This window comes from Protopterus annectens, chromosome 1.part1 (assembly GCF_019279795.1).
Source record: "Protopterus annectens isolate FY-2018-M chromosome 1.part1, PAN1.0, whole genome shotgun sequence".
Classification (NCBI taxonomy): Eukaryota; Metazoa; Chordata; order Ceratodontiformes; family Protopteridae; genus Protopterus; species Protopterus annectens.
The window spans coordinates 406,190,611-406,216,185 of record NC_056726.1 but is presented as its reverse complement, the minus strand read 5'-3'; the positions used below and the strand labels follow the sequence as shown (position 1 = coordinate 406,216,185).

The window sequence follows — 25,575 nt, the reverse complement described above, 5'->3', positions numbered from 1 at the left end:
ATGAGCAAGGTACCTTGGAATTGTAATAGACAAGACTTTATCAGAATTAATGAAGGTAGCTGAGTGGCTTAAAACTGTCTATAAAATTACTCATTTACTCAGTACAGAAACATGTAAAGCGATAGCACTTAATGTCCTCATTCACAGGCTTAAGTATGCCTTGTTATTAACTGCTACTTATTCTGCTCAAAACATGAATGCCCTTTACAAAATGAAAACACAATAGCTCAGTTTATACATCTGGCACCATATTACAAACATCACTGCTCTATTATTCGGAAATCAAATTTGTTGCCCATCATCCAAAGATCAGCTCTCCTACTGTGGTTCCACACTTTTAAAATTGTTCATGAATCATACTGCCCATTTCTCAGATCCTCTGTATTTACCCATAACACTGACAAAACCACTTACGTAGATATCATGACTAGTTACAACTTTTTAGAACCCCCCCCCCGGACTGCCCTATCAGCTGTAATCTACCCCCCAGACTGCCCTATCAGCTGTAAAAACTGATTATATTCCACAGTTTTGCAAACAACTCAAAGGAACAAATTAAAAGCTAATTCAAGTACAAATGATTCATCAATAATGGTTATACTTATGTCCCCTTCAATTAAACCACACCAAGTTAAATTCTTCTCAGAGGACATTTCACATATAATGCCAATAAATTTATCAATGTGAAACATATCAAAAATTACATAAAATATGATTAAAGAATTAATTGTCAAATTCAAATTATAAAAAAAACAAAACCATCATTAAAGTCTAAGAACAGTGACAGACAACTATTTAAACTTTGACCAGTGTGCATCTACTAAAGTCAGAAAAGCATATTCTGTAGCCCATCTAAGTACAAAGGTCAGGCCTTGTTACTCCTAAGAGATCTCTCTACCACTTTATACCATAATGATCAGACTCGTTAGTGACTACAGTGCTACATTTTGTAGCCCTTGAACAATCCTCAGAAAGAAAAATTGAAAATATATGATTGCTTACTAGAAAAATCAAAGGGAATGGAAAACTCAAACTATTCAGAAAGACTTCAGGAATTGTCATTATATTCTGTTTGTATATGTTCCTAAAAGGTGTGATCTGTCATTCATATAGGTTTGTAAAGGGTAATATCTGCCTCATCCGCAAGGCAGTGTCTGAAATGGTTTGGTTTGAAAATCTACGACTGGAGAAACTAGTAAAAGAAATAATGTCATATTGAGGAATCTAATACTAAAAATAAACACTGAGAATAGAAAATAAGTGACAAATAGATAATATGATGCCTTCCAAGATAATGTAATAACAGTCTCCTTAGAATATGAAGACAGCCATTAACTTCATTCAAAAGCTTGACATGTAAAAATTTCAGTATGAGGTTGCAGCAGTTAAGCCTCTTGAAGGCCAGTAGGTCATAAGCTTGTCAAATGAACCCAAGAGTCTGCAAAAGTATGAATCTATAACACCACTTAATAATGTAACTTATACATACGGCTATTTATTTTGTGTATCATTTTACAACAATAAAGTTTTAATGTTTAATAATGTTCTCCAAATCTTAGCAATAAAATGAGAGGATGTGTAGCATATTGACAACTTACTGAGATACTGAGACTCCAGATTGTGAATCCTGAAATTTTGGAAAAAGCAGGCAGAAGTACCACTAACAAATACTGAATTTTGAAACATGCTGTTATGCTGTTACCCACTTAAAGTGTTTCTGTAGGTGCGGAAAATCCTCCTGCACCCTTGATGTGAAGCAGTGATATACTGCCCACACCCACTGATGTCATTACAATGCTTTAAGAGTAATCCCTGGTGGTCTAGCACATCCCCCTCCTCAGATCCTTGTACTGTTGTTGGTGCAGTATTCCTACAGAAGCATCAAAGATGCAGCAATTTCAGCCTTAGTACTTATTTACTCCTAATTACACACATTTTCATATGTAATTGTTGATCACTGGGAGGTTGGTGTTGGTATAATGGTTAAGGTGTTTACCTCATAGTCACAAGGTATATGGTTTGATTCTCATTTTTAAAAGGAAATTTGGTTAGGCTTAAAATATCCTGTAAGAATGGCTATCCTAGTACTTACCCACGAACCTATGAACTAATATGGCAGACAGCCCCATGTAATATTTTACCGTGGTTCTCCTTTACCTTTTTCACTTGGGAAGAATGTAAAAATCAGTTTCTTTTTAAATGACTTTTGTAGAAAAGTGAATACATACCAGTGAACATGATGAAAGGAGATAGTAGTAAAAATCCGTATAAATCATTCTCACAGTGTATCTGTCTTCAAATGGAGTAAGTGGGTGTTGAAGTAAGACAGTTACGCTCTCACCATCAACTGTAATATTCATTTTTGGAGGTCCAATTATTATACCTAAAACAGGAAAACATTCATTCACTACCAAAATAACACTACAGTATTTGCAAAGATGGTGCTCTGTAAATTTTGGAAAGCGACATATCGATTATAAACTAATTACATGAACACCAGAATTTTATTTAGCTCTAATCATGTAGACATCAGCATTTTATTTAATTATACATTTGTTGACTTTGCAAGAGAACTGATAACATATTGGGTATATTATAATCATGACCTGGGAAATGTATAACAAATTAACTGATATGTATTAGTAAACATACAAACATGCAAGCAAATAAAGAGGCAGAGCACCTGCTTCTTCAAAAGTGGCTTGACAAATCTCCACACCATCCAATTTTAATGTGCACATTAACAGTTCAGGAATGGCAAAATGACGAAGGATCCTGTTTTAATGTGGGCATAAACACTTCAGGAATGGCACAATGAAGAAGGATCCTGTTTTAATGTGGACATAAACACTTCAGGAATGGCACAATGAAGAAGCTGTACACTGTCCTTTAAGCTTTTGTTCTGGGACTGCAATATGTTAAGGCTGAGAAGACACATGAAAAAGCCTGTGACTTGATAAAATAAAAAAAAAATGCTAATTCAGAGTGGAAAGGCACTTGCCTCTGTTTTAGAGCTTTTGAAGAAGGAATGACTCTGGTAACAGAGCTGAGGAGGAGGAAAATGACTCAGTAGTCACAGATTATACAGCCAGCCTAAATTGAGACAATAACCACAGTTCAGACACTTGAGGATCATCAACCCAGTTAGTAAAAGAGCCTTATCTGTGGCTGGTAACCATCTAATTCTGGGTAAGAGTGGCGATGGTGTTCAAGGTATTGGAAGTATAAAATTGATTGCAGTTTATACAACATTATCTGCCAGACCTCTCAAATGTTACTATTCTGAGGCATGTACTTATTTTCAGGCTTTATTTACCCTTTCACATGACACACCTATTTTTAGAGGTATGTTGCTATTTTCAGTCTTAAACTTACACCTTCGTACAATTTTTTGACTCCAACTCATCACATATGAATTCTGAAGCTGTCATTACATATGATTTATTTTTTTTTCAAAAACATTTTTATTTTGTTTTCATTATAAGCATACGCAAATGTACATATAACAAACACAATAAAACAATAACAAAACTATTTACAATATTTACATTAATCCATGATAAACAATCATTTTATCCATGAGAAGTTTTCAATATTTGTTCAAAAGGTTTTCCAATTTTTGCCATGCTATTTTTTATGAGTAATGTTATGAGTTCTATAGCAAATGGTTTGCAATTCTTTTTTACAAATAACTTTTGCTAAGTTAATAAAGTCTTTAAACATCAAATCTTATTCACTTTTCCAGTTCAAAGTAATAACTTTTCTGGCAATTGCAAGAATTGACCAGAGTAACTGAATCTGAGCATTAGGTATTACATTAGGTACAGGAACAATGAATATGATTACTGAGTTAGAAATATGACAGTTATCAGAGCATAAAACATTTACAAAATATATGAAGTCTTTCCAGTACTGAACAACATTTCTCCATTCAATGAACATGTGAACCCAGCTGGCCTCAAGTAACTCATCACATTTCCAACATTTACTTTCACTGTTTTTGAGTCTAAGAGTTATTTTATGTGGATTATGGAAACTCCTATGCATAAATTTCCATGTGTACAATCTCCAATATAATGAAGAAGAGGTACCATACGTAGAATTCAATAACAATTTTTTGGATTCATAAGCTATTTGTTCTCCATTAATCTTTACATAGTAATTCCAAAGGTCTGAGTCAAACTTTAGGGTGTCTTCTCTTAGTATCTTATAGATAGGTGAGATACTTCATTTTTGATTATCTGTCTTTTCAAGACACTTAATAAAAAGCTGAATCAAACTAGGTATAGATTCAGTCCTCTAGGTTGATTGATACTCTCATTTTGTTTTCTATAAACTGCCTTAATGAGTGTATAAACAACCAACTGCCTTGACTATTACCAAAACTACATAAAGGAGAGTTTAGTGGTCTAATACTCTTATTTTCAATAAACTGATGCCAGAATATCAAGCTATTTTCCTTTAATTTTTGCATCGTATTGATGTTGAAAGAATCTAGGCAATCAGGGGAGTATGCTACAGGAAATATAAGAAAAAGAAATTGTTGAATGTTGTAATTACAATCAATTATATTTTTAAAGTTATTAAATAGTTGATTAATGCCATATGAAAAATATCAAACTTCTTATTAAACACAATTCACGTAAAAGCCAATAAACTCTACTTATTCCATATTGTTCCTTAAATTAATTTTCTATAGTTCTGACATCAGTTATATGAATCTCATGTATTGTTTTCCAGCCAGATATACAGGTAGGTGTGATCCAATGTAATATTACATTAATTATAACCGATTTGGAATAAAGATCCAAGCTAGGGAATGCTATCACATTACTGTTCCAAGCTCTAATGCAACATTTATATGCAATCCTAGGTTTTAAGGGGAACCATAAAAATTGAATTAGTATGGATTCTAATTTTTTAAATACGTTTTTGGGAGGAGGTAGTATCAATGACTGTATACAAAACAAAATTTTAGGTAATATCATTTTAATTAAAGAGAGCCTATCCTCCATTATGAAGAATATTTTATTCCATCTTTTGATTAGTTCACTAATGGTGGTTATTAAATTATTGTAGTTTAGTTTAACAGACTCTTTCCATGTACTCTTTATACTGACACCCAAATATTCTAAAACATCATTCTCCCAATTAAACAGGCTATTCTGTCTTTGGTTTTTGTTGATCTTTCTGTTAATTAGTAATGTTTTGGATTTATTATGATTACATTTAAGCCCTGAAATTCTTTCAAACTTGCCTAAGGTATTTATAACAGCATACAAAGAACCATCAATATCACCCAATATTAACAAGATATCATCAGCAAATAATTGTATCTTAGGAGAATAGTCCTCATTAAATTGGAAGCCTTTTACATTTTGCTTGTTTCTGATATATGTAGCAAAAGGTTCCATTGAAAGAGCAAACAATAATGGTGACAAAGGACAACCTTGTCTAGTTCCATTGAGGATTTCTAGTGGTAAGGATAGACATGATCCGATTTTCACATAAGCTTGTGTCCCACTATAAATTTTCATTAATACGTTGACAAAATCTGAGGAGAATTCAAAACCAAACAGAATTCTTTGTAGATAAGACCAACTAATAGAATCAAAAGCCTTTTCTATGTCTAGGCTGATAATAGTTAGTTTTTTGTATTTGCATGCTATGTCTATTAATAGTAATTTAATAATATTATCTTGGTCTTTTCTATGAAAAATGAACCTATTAGCTAATATTGTCATGAAAATTTTATAATCAGTGTTTAGTAATGGAATTGGCCTATATGAATAACAAGATTTGGGGTCCTTACCTTGTTTTAATATGGGGGAGATAATTGAGTATTTCCACGATGGGAATGTTATACATTTTTGCTTAACCATAGTAAAGGCACTCATCATTTTCTTTATTATATATTCAGGAAAAATCTTATATAGTTCAGGAATTATTCCATCCAGTCCTGGAGCTTTATTATCTTTTACATTTTTTTATTTGCTCTTTCATTTCTGTTAGTGTTGTTTGTTTAATATGCTATTTTGTTGCGCTGACACCTTGGTAGTCACATTTTTTGAATAAAAATATTTATTACATTATCTGTCTCCAAAAGTGCTGTGTTATTTATGTCTTTATAGTAGTAGTTTTTGAACACTTCTAATATGCCCATTACGTTAGATGTACTCTTAACTGAACCATCACTTTTATATTTAATCTCATTAATAATATGTTGATTTTTTTGGATCTTAATGCTATTTTCTGTAGATAGTTGGTATTTACAGCATAAGATTGCAATTTCAATTTTTCCAGGTTTATGGTTACCTTAGATGGTCTGAATCATAAGTATTTTTTATTTAACATAGTAATTTCATTATGTGGCACTTTGTTATTTGGTTTTGCGACCATTTTTATCTTGTCTATTTTATTTGTAAGTCTAAAAGTTCTTTGTAACACTCTCCTTTTTTTAAGGCACCAAGATTTTATTCTATCATATATATAAACTTTAAAGGTGTCCCATCGTATATTATCAGTCACTTCACCATTATCATTTGTTTCCATAAACATGTCTATTTCTTTCATTATCCGTTCCCTAAAGTCATTTAACTTAGTTATTATATAAGCAGGAATTATCTGTAGAAATCTTAAATCATCTGTATGTGTAGTTAATGTAAAGTTTATAGCATTATGGTCCAAAAGAGGACAAGCCATTACAGACACGTCACTTATTTTAGAGTATATATTATTTGATACAAAAATCTCATCAATGTTTGTGTACCAAACTGATAAGAATAGTGAGTAAAGAATAAGGAATGATGTTCTCTTAAACCATGTATATCTTTAAGGTTCATCTGGTTTGTAAGTCATTTAACTTCTTGGCTCGAGATGTTAGTTTTATTTTACCATTTTTAGAAATATCACTTCCTGATAATAGGCAGTTAAAATAATCTGCTGCTATAACTCCTTTTGCATTTAAAGTAATCAGGTCCAGATATTTGTCAACATATTTAGTACTTAGTCTTGGTATCCAGTATGTATTAATCAAAGTATAATACTTCCTACTGATTTCCAAAATAACCATGCTTAGCATACCATCTTTATCTGAAAGTGTTTCTATAATTCTTGGCATAGTATAAGCATTTTTTCATAGAATAAGAGTGCCCCTTCTCTTAGTCTTAAAACATGAATCAGCCAGAATGGTATAGCCATTGCATGAGCATTCTTGTAGATATTTTTTTAATAGATGGGTTTCCTGTAAAAAGATAATCTGGGCTTTATGCATGTTGATATAGTTAAGCAAACCAGCTCTTTTAACATTACTGTTCAAACCATTAACATTTAATGATAAACATTTATAAGCCACTGACTATAATGTGTATGTTATTACTAACTGAAAGACCTTTCTTCCGTGTTGACTTGAAATCTACTGAAAACTTACTTATCATGGATGCATAACGTGTATTAAGCACTATTTCAAAAACCCAAAACTATTTACAAACACATACATGAAACATAAAGTTTCTGGTTTAGTTAAAAACTTAACTAAACCATCCATCCACCACCTCTCCAATACCAAACGACACAAATTATCCACCTCTGCTTAGAATATAGTATAAAAACAAAAAAGAAAAGCATTATGAAAGCAACTAAAGACATCTGAATCCATGAAATATATATTAGAATGAGAGTGCCCAATATATCTGAAGCTATATGAATATATCACATATAATAATAGCACCTCTAATAATTAGATGTGCCAGAAATACACATCAGATCAAAGTATGTATAAACATTAGAAGCTGAAAGTTAAGAAGATTGTCATTATTTCCAAGAATTTTCAAGAAACATCAGATAATTTAACCATTTTGTCAGTCATCTAACATTTTTCATGTAAGGATCTGTTGAATACATATATATATATATATATATATATATATATATATATATATATATGTATATATATATATATATGTGTGTGTGTGTGTGTGTGCATATATATATATATATATATATATATATATATATATATATATAAAACAATTACAGCATAACTATTATATTTTGCAATTATACACATATTACTCATATATATTAACAATATCTATGTTGATGTCTCATCAGGAAGGGGGTAAAGAGAGAAAAAGGGGGGGGGGCTCACAGCCCTCTGTTTAGTTGCTAAAGGTTTAGTTATATAACATAAGTCTGATGTTAATATGCAAAATGAGTTTTCTAATGCAGCTCCTAGTTCACTCGATGTCATTTAGTTACTAAACACTTCTATCAAAACTAATCATTTACCATTTAAAGTATCTAGTGAAGGATAACAAAATTTCAAGAGAAAAGAATTCTAAGCACAACCATTTAACAAGTTCAAAAGGTCAAATGATGTCATCACTGTTATTTCCTCAAGCTGCAGCTTCATAAACTTGTTAAAAAAGTATCTAAATAGGTTCATGCACAACAGAAGTTGTCTTTAGTGAAGAAAAAAGCATTTTCAGCAGGAAATTCAGATCTTGAAGCTTTAAAAAAAAAAAAAACACTCAAGCTGCCTTGTCACACAGACCACCAGTTTCCTCACAAAACATCAGCATCATGAAAAAATTAAGACTTTCATATAAAAACAGCTATTTAGAAGGGCTCTATATCAGTTCAATGAAACAGCACATCATCGAATACAACAACCTCGAACTTCTAACCACGAAATCTAAAAACATCGAAAGCTCAGAACAGCAAATTTTTTTTCCTGGGAAAAAATTCACTGTTCCGAGAAACACACACACACAACACAAGCACACCAAAAAAACAGCAATCCACACACATACACTTAAAATCCTACATCTAACCCTACATTTAACTGTACATACAGTACTATCTATCCACTATCCTTAACCCAAACCATAACCCTAAGTTCTGTCACTATCACACACTCACCTCACCCGCGCCCTAACTCTAACTCACATACCCTGCCCTAACCCTAAAGTCTACCACTATCACACACTCACCTCACCCATGCCCTAACCCTAACTCACATACCCTGCCCTAACCCTAAAGTCTATCACTATCGCACACTCACCTCACCTGCGGCATAACCCTAACTCGTATACCGTGCCATAACCCTAACGTCCACACAAACCCAACCCGTAACTTTCCACCACAGTGCTGAAAATACCGAAGCCACAGAAACGGACAACCGAATTCTTTCCCTAGGAAAAAATTTGGTTATCTGCAGCTTCGCTATTTTCAACATTCGCTGTTTTCGGGTCGATATTAGACCATTCGAAGTATTAACACTTCGATAATCTAATATAGACACATTTAGAAGTAACAACAGCTGTCTGAAATCAGAAATCATATTATAATATTTCAATCATTTATCCACCAGTTAACCAGGCCAGAGAGGAAAAAAAAAAGGAACCTTGTATATACATACATATACGGATCCATATCAGACCCACGAAAAATCACTTACCTGAAGTCGAGCTCACAGAGACCACATCGCCGACACAACACATCACCATCAGTGGTAAGTAGTGCAGAAAGTACAGTTGTGTACACTTCCCATAAATGTAGATGTTCGAGTGTATTCACTGTTGCAGTCCTCACATATGGGTTATCTGGTTCCCGGTAGTCCTCAGTCAGCCCAAATACCACAGTCCTTGGTATATGTGTCGGCTGCTGCCGGTTGTAAAACTGATGCTGGGTATAAAGGGAGGCAGCCAACGCCATTTCTTCAGGAGCCCCCAAAAGAAGGCTAGCCCAGGAAGGTAGCACCCTGGACACGTCATACAAAAAATAAATGTAGTCTGCGCCTTAGGAAAAAAGGGGGAATGGAGGGTGGGAAACCAGGACTGCAACAGTGAATACACTCGAACATCTACATTTATGGTAAATGTACACAACTGTACTATGTTCTTCGTGTTTCACTGTTGCAGTCCTCACATATGGGTTGATTCCCAAAGTCCAGGAAAAAGACAAAGGGTGGTGGAAAGATCAAAGATTAAGGGTTGGTAAGAAGGCCCTGCAAAACTGCAGAGGCAAAACCAGCCCTGGATTTAGAAAACAAAGGTAGATTGTAATACTTTGTGAAAGTATGGACAGAAGACCAAGTAGCTGCTTCTAGAATGTCCTTAGTAGGCACACCTCTCAGAAAGGCTGCAGCAGTAGAGGCTGCTCTAGTAGAATGGGCCCTAATACCCTGAGGGGGGACCTTCCCATGCTGCAGGTAACAAAAGTGAATACAATGAGCTATCCATTTGGAGATGGTTTGTTTTGAAATAGCTTTACCCTGAGCTCCAGGAGCAGAACTAATCAACAACTGCTCAGATTTTCAAAAGGATTTATTCCTGTCTAAGTAAAATCTCAGCTGTCTATGCACATCAAGAAAGTGCAGAATCCTTTCCACTTTATTTTGGGGATTGTTGAAAAATGTAGGCAGGTGAATAGACTGGTTAAGGGTTAAACTGGAAACTACCTTAGGCATGAAGGAGGGATTAGTTCTCAGAGAAACTCGATGAAAAATAATGAAAGGTTCTACTGCCATTAAAGCTTGCAGCTCAGATACCCTACTAGCTGAAGTAATAGCTAAAAGGAAAGCAGTCTTCCAGGATAGAAACTTCAAATCTGCAGAGGCAGCTGGTTCAAAGGGAGGTACAGTAAGTTTTTCCAGGACAAAATTAAGATCCCAAGCAGGAGTAGGAGCTCTTCTGGGAGGTCTAAGATTACTAGCTCCCCTCAGGAACTGTTTCATCAAGAGGTGAGACAAAAGAACAATGAGCCAAAATTACTGAAGCATGAATTTTGATTGAAGAAAAGGAAAGTCCAACATTAAGCAATCCTGCTAGGTAGTCAAGAATGAGAGAAAGAGAAGGATGAGAAGAGTCTTTTCCTTTAGCCAGCATCCAAGAGCAAAATCTCTTCCATTTATCTGCATAGGATTTTCTTGTGCTAGGCCTCCTAGCCTCATGAAAAACTTCAACCACCTGTTAGGAAAGATTTAAAGTATTAGCCAGGCAGTTAAATGCACAATTTGAAGATGAGGTTGAAGGAACTTTCCCCCTCCCTGAGCCAACAGATCTGGTACCAGGGGAAGATGCCAAGGCTGAGCCTGTGAAGGCTGCGAAGGAGGGGATATCAGTGCTGCCTGGGCCAATCTGGAGCTATCAGAATAGCCTTTGGTTTTTCATCCCTTATCTTTAGCAGCACGCTGGGAAAAAGAGGCAGAGGAGGGAATGCATAAACTGAGAGATGTGTCCATGGGAAAGACAACACGTCCACCCTCAAAGCTTTGTTGTGAAACTTCCTGGTGCAGAAGGTTGGAATGAGATGACTGGTGTGAGAGGAGAAAAGATCCACTTGTGGGGTGCCTCAGTGATGAGTGATGCGATGGAAAATGTCCTTGTTCAGTTGCCACTTGTGAGGATCCAGAACATGACTGCTTAAATGATCCGCCAAGGAGTTTAGCCTCCCTGGGAGATACTGGGCTATTAAATGTAAGCCCATGGATGCTGCTATGGACCATAAACTCATGCTTTGTCTGCAAAAGGGGTAAGAGTGAGTCCCCCCCTTGCTTGTTGATGTACCACATGACTGTGGTATTGTCTGTCCTGATCATCAGAGTCCCAGGGTATTATAGGTCCTTGACAGCCAGCAAGGCCTGCTACACTGCCATCAATTATTTTAAGTTTATATGCAGATAAATCTGCTGGTTGCTCCAAGTCCCCTGTATGCCCCTGCTTTCCAGATGAGCCCCCCATGTAACATCTGAGGCATCTGTGGTGAGAGACTGGCTGTTAGGCGGTGGGCAGAAAGGCAGACCCTTGTTCTGAGAACAGGCTGTCACCCACCACAAGAACTCCATTTAGACAGGGAATCAGGGGAAGAATCAAGTCTAAGTCCTGTGTGTGTTGACACCAAAGATTCTTGAGGTACCACTGAAGCTTTCTCATATGCAGCCTTGCATATGGGATCATCAGAATACATGAAGCCATAAACCCCAGTGCTTGCAGGAATTGCCTTGCAGAGAGCTGGGTCATGCTTGCCAAGTTCATGAAGTAAGCCGAAAGATCTTCTTGCTTCTGTTGAGGGAGGAATACCATCTGGGTGGCGGTATTCAGATTCACTCCCAGGAAAACAATCTCCCTTGTAGGAACCAACTTTGACTTATTTTCGCTGAGAGTGTAACCCAAAGAGGTGAGAGTGTTCTTCACAAAATCCAAATCCTTTTCCAGTTGTTCTGGGGAGTTTGCTTGAATGAGACAGTCATCCAGGTAAGGATAAATATGAATGTTTCTCTGCCCACAAAAAGCAATGGCTGGAGCCAGGCACTTGGTAAAAACTCTGGGAGCAGTAGATAAGCCAAAGGGCAATGCTGAGAATTGAAAGTGTTGCTTCCCAGCCCTGAAGCGAAGGAACTGCCTGCAACTTTCCTTTACTGGGGTGTGCAGATAAGCCTCCTTTAGATCCAAAGTTACCAGCCAGAATCCTTGCCCAGCATTGGTAGTAACTGTTGAAGGGTGAGCATCTTGAATTTGGGATTCACCAGAAAAGTGTTTAAAATAGACAGATCCAGAATAGGGCACCAGGTGCCTTCTTTCTTGGGTACCAGAAATAGTCTTGAATAAAAACCTAGGCCTGCCTGATTTGCACGAACTGGCTCTACAGTCAGTAAAGAAGAAATCTGAGTTTCTACCTCTGTCCTGAGAGTTCTGGGTATGTCTGGGTACCCTTGTAAAACCGGGAAGGTGTGAAAGTAAAACGTGTAACCTTGGTTTACTATATTGAGAACCCATTTGTCATCTGTGATGGTAGACCATACCTCTGCGAACCTGGCTAACCTTCCCCACAAAAGGAAACCCAGGGCCCGAAGAGGTAGGCACAAGAAGGCTGGAGTCATTGAGAATGTTTGCTTTGGGGATCTGGCTTAGAACTCCCTGATTTAGCAGAAGAAGAATGCCATTACTTAGCCCTTTGAGGGGTAGAAGGCTGCCCTCTGGAAGATATGAAACCCCTAGGTCTAGAGTGACCCTGCTTGCCAGGATCAGGAAAAGACCAATTCTTGGAAGGATAGTGCCTACTAAACTGAGGAGGCTGAACCTGAAGGAAATCTTTTACAGCTTACATAGATTGTGCCTTATCCTCCACTTCTTCAGTACCTCCTCAGCCTTAATACCAAAAAGATTGTCCTTGTGCAAAGGGACATCCAGAAATTTAGACTTAACAGATTCAGAAAGAGGCTGCTCCCTGAGCCAAGCATGCATTCTAATTACAGAGCCAGTGGCTGCTGCTCTGCAGGAAGCCTCCAAAGTGTCAAAACCACAACGAAGTGAATGCTTATTAACTAAAGTGGCAGAATTCAGTAAGTCTTGTAACTCTTTGTTCTCCGTCATGGAAGGAATATCTCCAAGTTTATCCTTAATAGCCTCCAAAGTATGCTGCTGATACTTAAGCATGTGAAAAAGACAATTCATGGATCTAATGGCAAGAGTTGCAGAGGCACAGACTTTTTTAACCCACCTGTCCAAGGCCCTAGACTCCTTATCAGAAGGCACAGGGTTTTTATCAATAGTAGCCTTAACACCCTTGGGGCCTTGAGAAATAATTTCTGGATCTACAGTAGGGTTTTTAAAAAGGAATTGATGAGATTCAGGAACCCTATTATACCTATCTGGTTTTCTGGGGGCAGGAGGAACAGAATTAGGAGTTAAAGAATTTTCCATGAAAACATCATCCACAACTTCCAAAACTGGAAATATAGCAAGAGGCTTATGCCGAGGCAAATCCAAAAATTCCCCGATTCTTTTCTTAGACTGTGGAAAATCCTGACATTCCCATTTAAAATGCTCCCTAAGGGTATTCAAAGTATCCCCAAAGGAAAAATCTTCTGGAGGGGAGGCAGAAGGGATAGAGTCCTCAGCATCAGAATCCTCAAAGCCAGAAAAAAGTTGAGAATGTCCTTCGTTACCAGCAGACATACTGGAAATCTCAGAATCTGAGACAGACAAAACATCAGGAGATAATTCCCTAGCCCTCTTTGAAGGGGGGGATGACAGCCCCTAATCAGGGAAAGAAGATCACCAGCCATCTTTACCAACTGGGACTGAGGCACAGGAGGGGAGGTCGATGCCCGCTTGTGAGAAGGTTTGCGGCCGGAAGGTTTACTAGCAATCAGGAGGGACTTGGGAGGCCTAGCAACTGCAGAAGTCTGAACTAAGGTAGTCGGTCTGTTTCTGGTCTCATGTCAAGAAGAAGAGGTGTCAGAAGCCAGTGCCTGCAAAGCGGCTCTGGAACTATCTGAGGTGGTGATAGGCGGAGGGTCTGAAGACGTAATAGCAGCCTGCAGCATGGAGGACTCCATAAAGGTCTCGGCAGAGGCTTGCGGCTGAAAATCTGCAGACTGCAGGGGCTGCGAAAGCACCTCACTGACTACCGCTGTGCTGATGACCATTTTCACCTATGCATCATCGGCAGATTTAACCCTAGGCCTGTTGTAGTCCTTGTCTTTGCATTTCCTAGGTATATCCAAAGTTGGGAAACCAGAAGATGCCATAAAGACGAACTTAGGACAGACTCTGAAATGCTTATACAAAATCTTAGCTCTGCGGTGTATGGTACGCAGGTTAAAGGAAGCACAGAGATCGCAGTTAGGGACATCGTGCTCAAGGCCCAAACAAGCTATACAATAGGAATGGAAATCACGGTGCAGAATCTGTTTTCCACAGGCAAGACAGTTATTAACTTTATCTGACATTCGTTAAAGCAAGAAAAGAGGATCCCCAATGGGGTACTTATCTGAAGGCATCCTCAACTTCGTAGTCGGAAAGCAAAACAAAAAAGAATTTGAGCTTTAATATTGGCTTTTTTCAAGGACTTAGAGGAACACACTCCTTTCTTCTGGATATGACTGTAGAGGTGTAGTCATTGTCAAAATGAATAACTTTTTCACCCAACTTGATAGAGGACTTAGTCCAAGCTGATTTCAGCACTAAGTCCTTGTCTTGCGAGGAAAGAAATCTAACTATTATAGACCTGGGGTTAGATGAATGGCCGGCAGGCACTAGTGCGAATTGCATCTGCTTCGGGCTCTGCAGCAAGAAAGACTTAGGAAATGGCGTTGGCTGCCTCCCTTTATACCTGACGTTCTGACATCAGTTTTACAACCGGTGGCAGCCGATGTCATATACCATGGACTCTGGTATTTGGGCAGACTGAGGGCTACCGGGAACCAGATAACCCATATGTGAGGACTGCAACAGTGAAACATGAAGAACATCGGGATGTATTCCCATTTCTGCAATGTGGTGCAATCTCAGAGCTGGTATATTTAAGTAGGGGAGGTGTGGTGGGCACAGCACCCCCACATGTGGGGTGCAGGGGGCTTGCCCCTCTGCTATATACTTGTTTCTTATTTTGTATTTAATTGCAGAAACGGGAATACATTCCATTCCATGGTACTTATACTTACCTGTGTTGGTAATGTGTTGTGTCGGCGATGTGGTCTCGGTGAACTCGTCTTCGGGTAAGTGATTTTTTTTGTGGATCTGATATGGATCCGTATATATATATATATATATATATATATATATATATATATATATATATGATATTTAGCTATCTATAAAACACCATTAATCATTAATGTACTGTATTAATGTTTAAATGTATCTAAATAAAGAGTCTAAAACATCTAGTTAGAAACATTAACCAGAAAAGTACAGTTGTGTACACTTACCATAAATGTAGATGTTCAAGTGTATTCACTGTTGCAGTCATTACATTTGGGGTAATCTGCTGACAGGTTGCCCTTAGTCGGCCTGAATAACAAATTCTTGGGTCCTGCGTTGGCTGCTGTCTCCTCTTCCATGACGTCAGGTCGTCAGGGGTATAAAACATGCAGCCGATGCCATTTTAATCAGTTTTTCTTGACCCAGATAGCAGGTGTCCCCCAAATGGGGAGTAAAAAAAAAAAAATATATATATATATATATATATATATATATATATATATATATATACACATACATGTATTTTAGAACACAAAAATTTTACCTCCAACTAAAAGCAAATACTCCACAAAGGCTTATGAGCATAGTGAAGGAAAGAAGAGGTATAATGATACATAATAAAATGCAATAATGAATACACTCGAACATCTACATTTATGGTAAGTGCACACAACTGTAGTATGTTCTTCATGTTTCACTGTTGCCGTCATTACATTTGGGTAGAATCCCAAAGCTATGGATGGGAGGATGGAATTATACAGCATTAGGAGCAGCTATAAGGCCCTGCAGGACAGCAGTGGCAAAGCCTGCCCTGGATTTAGAAAAGAGAGGTAAATGATAATGTTTTGTGAATGTATGAACTGAGCTCCAAGTAGCAGCTTCTAGAATGTCTCTGGTAGGAACCCCTCTGAGAAAGGCTGCAGAAGTAGATGCAGCCCTGGTGGAATGGGATCTGAACCCTTGGGGACAGGTTTACCATGGTGCATGTAGCAGAAATGAATACAATGGCTTATCCATTTTGAAATAGTCTGCTTTGATATAGCCTTCCCCTCTGTACAAGCGGCAAATGCCACCAGTAGTTACTCAGACTTTCTTAGAGATTTTGTCCTGTTTAAGTAGAATCTTAGTTGTCTGTGTACATCCAATGAATGCAGAATCCACTCCCCCTTGTTCTGTGGATTTGGGAAAAAACGTTGGCAGATGAATGGACTGGTTAAAAGCCACACTGGATACCACCTTAGGCATAAAAGAATGATTGGTCCTGAGGGCCACCCTGTCCGGATAAAAGATAATGAAAGGCTCCACGGCCATGAGAGCCTGTAGTTCTGAAATCCTTCTAGCTGAAGTGACTGCTAAAAGAAAGGCTGTCATCCAAGAAAGAAATTTTATGTCTGCAGTAGCAGCTGGTTCAAAAGGAGGTAGGGTGAGTTTTTCCAGCACAAAATTGAGGTCCCATGCAGGAGTTGGTGCTCTCCTGGGAGGTCTCAAATTTTTGGCCCCTTTGAGGTCCAGCTTTAGCAGGGGATGAGAAAAGAGAGGAGGCTCTGTGTTGTAATGAGCCAAGATGGCAGAGGCATGGATTTTTATAGAAGAAAAAGATAGGCCCTTGTGAAGCATCTCAGTTAAATATTGCAAAATCTGAGGAATATTGGGCATTGCTGTGTTTATTCCTTGTGCTTGGTTCCAGGCACAGAATCTCTTCCATTTATCAGCATAAGATTTTCTAGTTCTAGGCCTTCTAGCCTCCAAAATGACATCCATCGCAGGTTTACTGAGAGATGTGATTGGTGAAATTAGTTGATTAGCCATGCTGCAAGATTCAGAGTTTGGAGCTGAGTGTGCAGAATTTGATAGTTCTGCTGAGACAATAGATGAGGTGCCTGAGTAAAGTACCACGGAGGAAGGTATGACATATTCCTTAGAAGCAGGTACCAGTGTTGGTGAGGCCAGTCTGGAGCAAACAGAATCATTTTTGTTTCCTGTCTGACTTTTAGTAAAACCTTGGAGAGCAGAGGCAGAGGGGGAAAGGCATAGACTGATAGGTTTTTCCAGCTGAAGGATACAGCATCCACTTTCCAAGCTTTTTTGTGAAGAGTTCTTGTGCAGAATTTGTCCAACTGGTAGTTTTGGGGAGAGGCAAATAGATCTATGTCTGGGCTCCCCCATTTTCGTGTCAACATGCTGAAGATTTGTGGATCCAGTTACCATTCGTGTGGGTCCATAAGATTTCTGCTTAGGTCGTCTGTCAGAGTATTTTGCTTTCCTGGCAGGAACTGAGCTTGTAGATGTATTTGGTAAGTCACGGCTGTGTTCCACAAGGCCATGGCTAGTCTGCAAAGGGGGTAGGAGTGGGTACCCCCCTGCTTGTTAATGTACCACATGACTGTGGTGTTGTCCGTCTTTATCAGTAGTTGTCCTGGATGAAGAAAGTTCTTGAAAGCTGTCACAGCATTCTGTACAGCTAGCATTTCTTTATGGTTGATATGTAGGTGCATTTGATTTGGGCTCCATTTGCCTTGAATGCATCTCCCTGCCAGATGGGCCCCCCCAAGCATAGTCTGATGTGTCTGTAGTCAGGATTTGGGTGGCAAGGGGTAGAATGAATGACAGTCCGTTGTATTGGTGACAGGCCTCTGCCCACCAAAGGAACTCCTGTTGCAGGTAATTAATGAGAGGAATCATTGTTTCCAGGCTGTGACAATGTTGACTCCATAAGCTTTTTAGGTACCACTGAAGTTTCCTCATATGCAGTCTTGCATATGGAATTAGTAGGATGCAGTATGCCATGAACCCCAAAGCCTGCAGAATTTGTCTTGCAGATAGCTGGGTTTTTGTGGCCACTTGTTTGAAGTATGCTATCAATTGAATTTCTTTGTCTGGCGTGAGGTAAGCCATCTGGGCAGTTGTATTCAAGCTTGCACCCAGGAATGTAATTATTTGAGAGGGTACCAGTTGTGATTTCTTTTCATTTATGGTGTACCCTAGGCATGTTAGAAGCCTTTTTACAAACGCCAGATGTTGTAGAAGAGTGTCCTTGTCCTCTGCCTGAATTAGACAATCGTCCAGATATGGATACATTTTAATGTTTCTTTGTCTGCAAAATGCAATTACTGGTGCCAGGCACTTTGTGAAGACCCTGGGCACAGTACATAAGACAAAGGGCAGTGCAGAGAACTGGTAATGTAAATAGCCTGCTTTGAAGCGGAGGTATCTTCTGCAAGATTCCCTGATTGGGATATGCAGGCAATCCTCTTTTAAGTCTAGAGTTACCAACCAGGCATTCTTGCCTAGCATAGGCAGTAGCTGTTGTAGAGTCAGCATCTTGAATTTTGGAATGTCCAGGAAAGTATTTAGAATGGATAAGTCCAGAATTGGATGCCATGATTTGTCTTTTCTAGGTACCAGGAAAAGTCTTGAATAGAAACCTTGTCCTTTTTCCTTTTCTGGTACTGGTTGAATAGCCCCCATATCCATGAGGGACATGAATTGTTTCTGGGCCTCTGCCCACTGATTTGGGGGCAGGTCTGGCCATCCGTTTGGAATTGGCAACGTGTGGAATTGAAATCTGTACCCCTGGGATACTACATTTAGGACCCACTGGTCCTGGGTAATTAGATGCCAATTTTGAGCATGAAGTGCTAGTTTTCCCCCCAAAGGGGCTGCCAGAAAATAAGTGCTTGGAAATGACAGAGGGAAGTCATTGAGACTATTTACCGTAGGGTGGTGCTTTGCTACTTCCTGATTTGGAGGTGGAGGCACCCCATTGTTTTGTCCTGTAAGATCCTTGTGACTGAAACCTGGAGCCTTTGGACTGTCTGGGTTTGACCTGAGCAGCTCTGTTGGGTACTGGAAAGTACCAATTCTTAGTAGGCCAGTGCCTACTGAACCAGGGTGGCTGCACTTGCAAGAAATCTTTTACAGTTTGCATAGATTTAGCTTTGTCTTCCATCTTTTTTAAAACTTCTTCTGCCTTATTACCAAATAGACTGTCCTGCTGTAAAGGAGCATCCAACATTTAGCTTTAACATGATCTGGCAGATTTTGCTCCTTGAGCCAAGCATGCCTTCTTATCACAGATCCAGTTACAGCGGCCCTGCAAGAGGTCTCCAAGGAATCAAAACCACATTGCAAAGTATGCTTTCCAACTTGTTCAGCTGAATGCAATAAATCCTGCAACTCTATTTTCCACACAATCAGAAATCAACATAATTTTCTGTTTCAGTAAGCCCATGACATGCTGTTGATATTTAAGCATATGAAATTGACAGTTTAAAGCCCTGATTGCCAGGATTGCAGACGTATAAACCTTCTTACCCCATCTATCCAGCACCCTAAAGACTCTATCAGAAGGGGTAGGATTTTTAGCTGTAGAAGCCTTAACACCCTTGGGACCCTGAGAAATAGCTTCAGGGTCAGCAGTAGGATTTTTGAAAAGAAACTTGTGGGAGTCAGGAACCCTCTAATATCTGTCTGGCTTACTAGGAGGCAGAGGCAATGAATCAGAAGCCATGCTGGATTCTGAGAAAACATCATCAACAATGTCTAAAACAGGAGATATAGCCAAAGGCCTATGCTGAGGAAGGAGAAGAAAATCCCTAAGCCTCATTTTGGATTCTGAAATGTCCTGACTCTCCCAAAGAAAATGTTCCCTTAAGGTACGCAAAGTCTCTCCAAAAGAAAAATCCTCAGGAGGGGAAGCAGAAGGGATGGATTCTTCTGCATCAGAGTCTTCATAAGGGGGATAGAAAATTCCTGATCAGAAGAGGAATCAGAAGAAATGGAAACCTGATCTGAAGATTCATAATCAGCGCCTTACCTAGGCCTCTTAGCAGGAGGGGGTTGGGAACCCCCGATCAAGGTAATTAAATCCTCAGCCATTTTGATCATTTGTTTTTTAGGCATAGGGGCCTGAGCATGTGGCTCATGCGTCAGTTTTTTAGACATAGTAGTTGGTTTTGGCCTTATTTTTGATGATGGCGTTGGTTTAATATACAAATCTTTAAGCCTGAGAACATCCTCAGAAGCCGGTGCCTTCTCAGCGGCTCCGGACCCATCCAAGAGAGAGACATCCGCGGGTTCAATACTTGAAGAATCTTGCGGCATACCGGACTCCGAATGGGTCTCTGTAGAGGCCTGTAACTCAAAAGTAGTGGGCATCAGGGGCTGTGAAAGTGCCTTACTGAGTACTGGCGAACCGGCGACTGGCTTAGGAGAAGCTTCGTCGTCGGTTTTGGACCTCGACGGTCTGTCTCTGTCTTTTTCTTTGCGTTTTTTGTGAATTACGGTAGTCGGATTGCTAACCGACAACATTTCAGGATAGTTAAATCTTGAACCAAAGTATTTAGAAGCAAAGATATACCGAAGCTTAATAGTGCGTTGGTTAAATATAGCACAAAACTGATAGCAAGGCACGTTGTGGTCAGGGCCTAGGTAAGGAATACAGTACAAATGAAAATCCTTATGAAGTATTTGCTTCCCACAACAAATACAATTATTAACTTTTACTGACATCGGTAAGGAGCAAGAAAAAGTTTCCCCAACGGGGTACTTAGCTTTAGTTTGAAGACTTCGGTTCTGAAACTCGAAAATGAAAATTTCAGGAGTCGGCTGACCAGCACTTGCGAACTGCTTCTGCTTCGGGCACCGCGCGGCATGAAAGACTGATTAAAATGGCATCGGGCTGCATGTTTTATACCCCTGATGACCTGACATCATGGAAGAGGAGACAGCAACCGACGCAGAAGCCAAGACTTTGTTATTCAGGCCATCAGAGGGCAACCTGCCAGCAGATTACCCGAAATGTAATGACTGCAACAGTGAATCACGAAGAACATCATCTTGTTGCCCCACCACTGACCCACTAATACTATTACTAAAGAATTAGAAGACATACATCTTTTGTAGTTATTTAAAAGGGAAAAGTATGTAAAGTACTTATAATGGAGAAAAGAGAGAAAAGGAACATTGGTAATAAAAAAGAATAGGAAGGAGAGAGAGAGAATGTTATTTAAATACTTAGTACTATATGCAATTAGAAGAAGTAGATATAGAAAGGAAAAGAGAAAGTTAATAATAAAATTGACTCACATTACCTTACAGCATAGAGACTTTCCAGAATCAAATATATTATGACTCATAAAACAAAGTATTTAAAATTAGAAGGAATTTATTCATTTGTCCTTTAGTTTCTTAGTTTTGTTTGCTCCTTTCTTCACAGACCATTCATTTTTTGTTGCCTGTCTCTTCATACTCTGGGATGACCATTCCATTTCTTCTTTGTCTGACAGTATTTTATTCTTTTGGATAAATTCTACTGCTTCTTGTAGTGAATTAAAGATCTTCACTCCTTCTGGTAAGGTGATTTTTATTCTTGCAGGAAAAAGAATTTGAGCTTCAATATTGGCTTTTTTCAAGGACTTAGAGGAACACACTCCTTTCTTCTGTATATGACTGTAGAGGTGTAGTCATTGTCAAAATGAATAACTTTTTCACCCAGCTTGATAGGGGAATTAGTCCAAGCTGATTTCAGCACTAAGTCCTTGTCTTACGAGGAAAGCAATCTAACTATTATACACCTGGGGTTAGATGAACTCAAGAGATGAAGCTGGATTTGCCAGGGACCAATAAGCCCTCTCAATTCCAAAAGAGAGAAATTTAGGGATGTTTAGTGCTGAAGAAAACCACTTATTGAGGAACTGAATCATGTTAGCACCCTCTTCTTTCTCAGGAATTCCATATATTCTTATGTTATTCCTCCATGATCTACTTTCAACGTCTTCCAGTTTCTCAGTCAGCCTGGTGTTTTGTTTCAGAAGAAATTCCTTGTGATGTTCATTTTCTGTCACTCTAGTATTTGGTCAGTTACTGTTTCTTCTAAGGCAAGAATCTGTTCAGATTGTTTTTTTTTTACTATTCCATTTAGAAGTTCCAGTTGTTTACTGCATTCTTGTTTGATAATATCCATTTTGTTTTCAAATTTGTCCATTTTTAGTGACAGTTCTTGGATGTTTGTTAATCTAAGATGTAGTTCTTTCATCAGTGCACTCTCCTGGTGTGGGTTCTTTGAGTTGCTCATCTTGAGATCTCCAGTAGAAAACTTCTTGACAGGAATAATTAAAAAATTCTCTTGACTATGTATTAATTTTTAGAAAATAATAAAGAGTCTATGTTAATCTAACTTTTAGTTAGATTTTTCTAAAAATTAAGATACATTTCCTGCCAGGATATTAAAATCTTAGCAGAGCTATGGATTTCTGCGGCTATCAGACTGGCATCTTGGCAACGCCCCCCACTACATATGATTTCTGAAGCTGTGCGGTAAACAGGAAATCATACTACAAATACAACATACTGGTAGCACCAACAATTTAAAGAGGTCTCATATTACATCTCTCTATTTCAAAAATTAAAATAAACAACTTTGTGAGGGAAATGTTTGCAAAATTATTCATTAAAGTTTACAGATTTTCCCTGTGGCTTTGATAACATCTTTGTATTTGTCATTCTCAGTTTCTTAAACTTATGTTTCTACCTAGCATCCAACAATCCTACTAAAAGTTGGAAGAGTAATATGATATTCGGTATGCAATTTTTTAAACACCTTTATTGAATTATCTTTTGTGACTTAGGCAACCTTACATTTATATAAAATTAAACAATCCATATTAACATGTTCACAGTTACAAACAGTATACATCACATATATTCTTCTGTGCAATATAATCAATCCAGCACCACATAAGCTGGTCAGTTCCTGCCTTCCATTAAATCTCACTCCTCCGCTAAAACATTTTTCTGCATGCACTGTTCACACAATTTCCATTTTTTTCCTAAGTAATTTGATCCTGCCCTTTTCTAAAGATCCCACTTCTAATATGGTTAGTTTTAGACTTTGATTTCCTTTTTTTTTAGTTATTTGGGTTTTTTGGCAGCCACCAGAATTAAACTTAAGAAGACCTTACTATGTCTGTGTAATTCAGATCCTGTATACCAGCTCAAAAATAGTTTCCTAAGTTACACCCATTTGCTTACTCAGCATTTCTGACATAGTACTCTGCAGGGATTTTTTTAGTCTGTCAACTCATTATACTCCCAAAACACATGTTCTCAGTTACCTCTTAATTCTCCATCACACCTCCATCATTTGCCATCTAACTGAGGAAGAATTTTTTGGAGTCTGCTTGGGGTAGAAAAATGCCTACGCACACACTTCCAAGCAAAAAATCCTAAATCTTCCTGTTTGGGAACCATACATATGTCTTCTCATTGTTTCTTTGTAAATTACTAATTCAGTCTCTCTTCCCAATCTTATCTAACCTTTTCTGACTGATTTATATGGTTAAAACAAGCATAAAGGAACAAACCAAAAGAACAACACAATAGCTGGACTGCAGAGGTTCCAACCGTATCCAAAAATTCAAAAATTAAAATCGTAAATAATACAGTTGGATAAAGGATAAGCACTTTTGTTTTAATAAATAAAACTTCATCAGATAAAACATAAAATGTTAAAAGACTTGTATAGCTCTGTTCAATCAAATTGCAAGGTCATGTTACAGCCAAGCCCCCAAACCAAATGAACAATTACAAAATTAAAGAAAAACATATACAATAAAAAGTGAACTTTGAGAACAAAAGCACTTACTAATGATGCAAATACTGAAACAGTAGTCTTTGAAGGATGGCAGGTCTATAAACCTGTGGTAGCTGGCATTATTAACAAACAGGTGCAGAAAGGATTTAATGTAAAAGTATTCCCTGTTGACTACTTTGGGAAGGAATGCATAGGAAAAACAACAATATTGGTGTGGTGACCTTTAGTACAAGAGAGAAGGAAAAAGATTTTCTGATAAAACACTATTAATTTAACTGACACTCTGCATAAATGCTGTAATGGTATTATAATGAGTTTTGAGATTCACCGCAATTTTTTTTGAAAATCAGACTTTATTATTGTAGTTTTAGGATCTGACAGATAGCTAATCTGCATAGAATACAAAAATTATATACAATACAACTGCAAAGGCTAGAGATGAACAGCCACAGAAAACATAAGGTAAAGCAAATATGGGTGACAAGAAGAAAGCAGAGACTTAAGTAAGCCAAGAGTAAATGCTAATTTATAGAGATGTTTGTAGGTGACTATACCTCCTGAGCCAGTGGTTTAATACAGCAACAGTCGATGATGTTGGTGTAGTATATTGAAGATTTACCCATGGTTGGTGTGGTTTAATCATGAGGGTGAAGTCCTAGTGATTAAATAAAGACAACCATGGGTAAATATTCACTATACCACACTAGAGAGTTGGTTATTGCTATTTTACAATGACATTATTTAAGAAAAAAAATACTTACTTTTCTTAAATAATGTTTTTGTGTAATGCAGCCGTGGTGCCCTTCTGTGTTTTGTCTGGTAATGTGGGGCTTTCCTGATGTACTGCGCATAACTTGTGTTCCCATGCTTACACTGTACATTAGTGCTGTGCAAAGGAAGCAACAGAGAAAAGAAGATCTCTGTTGCTTTTTATTTATTTATTTATTAATAAGAAAGAAACTAGGAGACTTTTAACATTCGGTAGAGACGGGACAGAGAAAATAAAATGATAATCAGGTACGTTTCTTTAATTTTGTAGAATGTACTAGATTATGCTCTTATTTTTCTCTGCATCATCTCCCTCGTTTGTTTCAGGTCTTTGATTTTGTAAGTTTATGAAAAAAAGAAAGAAAAGTAAAAATTTTATGAGCTATACTAATAGAAAAAAGTCTGGACGACTGGACCTTTTTCTGCTGGTATATTCTCGGATTTACAACTGGCACTCTGGTTGAGGTGGAGTTCACGGAAGAGTTAAGACAGGCACTGGGTGGCAGTGAAGAGTTACCGAATAGCTGGGTAACTACAGCAGAGCTAGTAAGGGGGATGGCTAGAAAGGTGCTTGGTGTAACATCTGGAAAGAGGAAGGAGGACAAGGAAACCTGGTGGTGAAATGAGGAAGTACAGGAGAGTATACAGAGAAAGAGGTTGGCGAAGAAGAAGTGGGATTGTCAGAGAGATGAAGAAAGTAGACAGGAGTATAAGGAGATGAGG

General features: G+C 38.1%; 1 protein-coding gene across 1 annotated transcript in view; it reads right to left on the bottom strand.

Moving 5' to 3' along the window:
• LOC122805360 (interferon gamma receptor 1-like) overlaps positions 1–25,575 on the bottom strand; it is a 1,208,195-nt gene that overhangs the window by 164,188 nt on the left and 1,018,432 nt on the right. Inside the window, exon 5 of the mRNA XM_044075453.1 lies at positions 2,229–2,383. Coding sequence (XP_043931388.1) covers positions 2,229–2,383 — 155 coding nt within the window. The remainder of the gene's footprint in view (positions 1–2,228; positions 2,384–25,575) is intronic.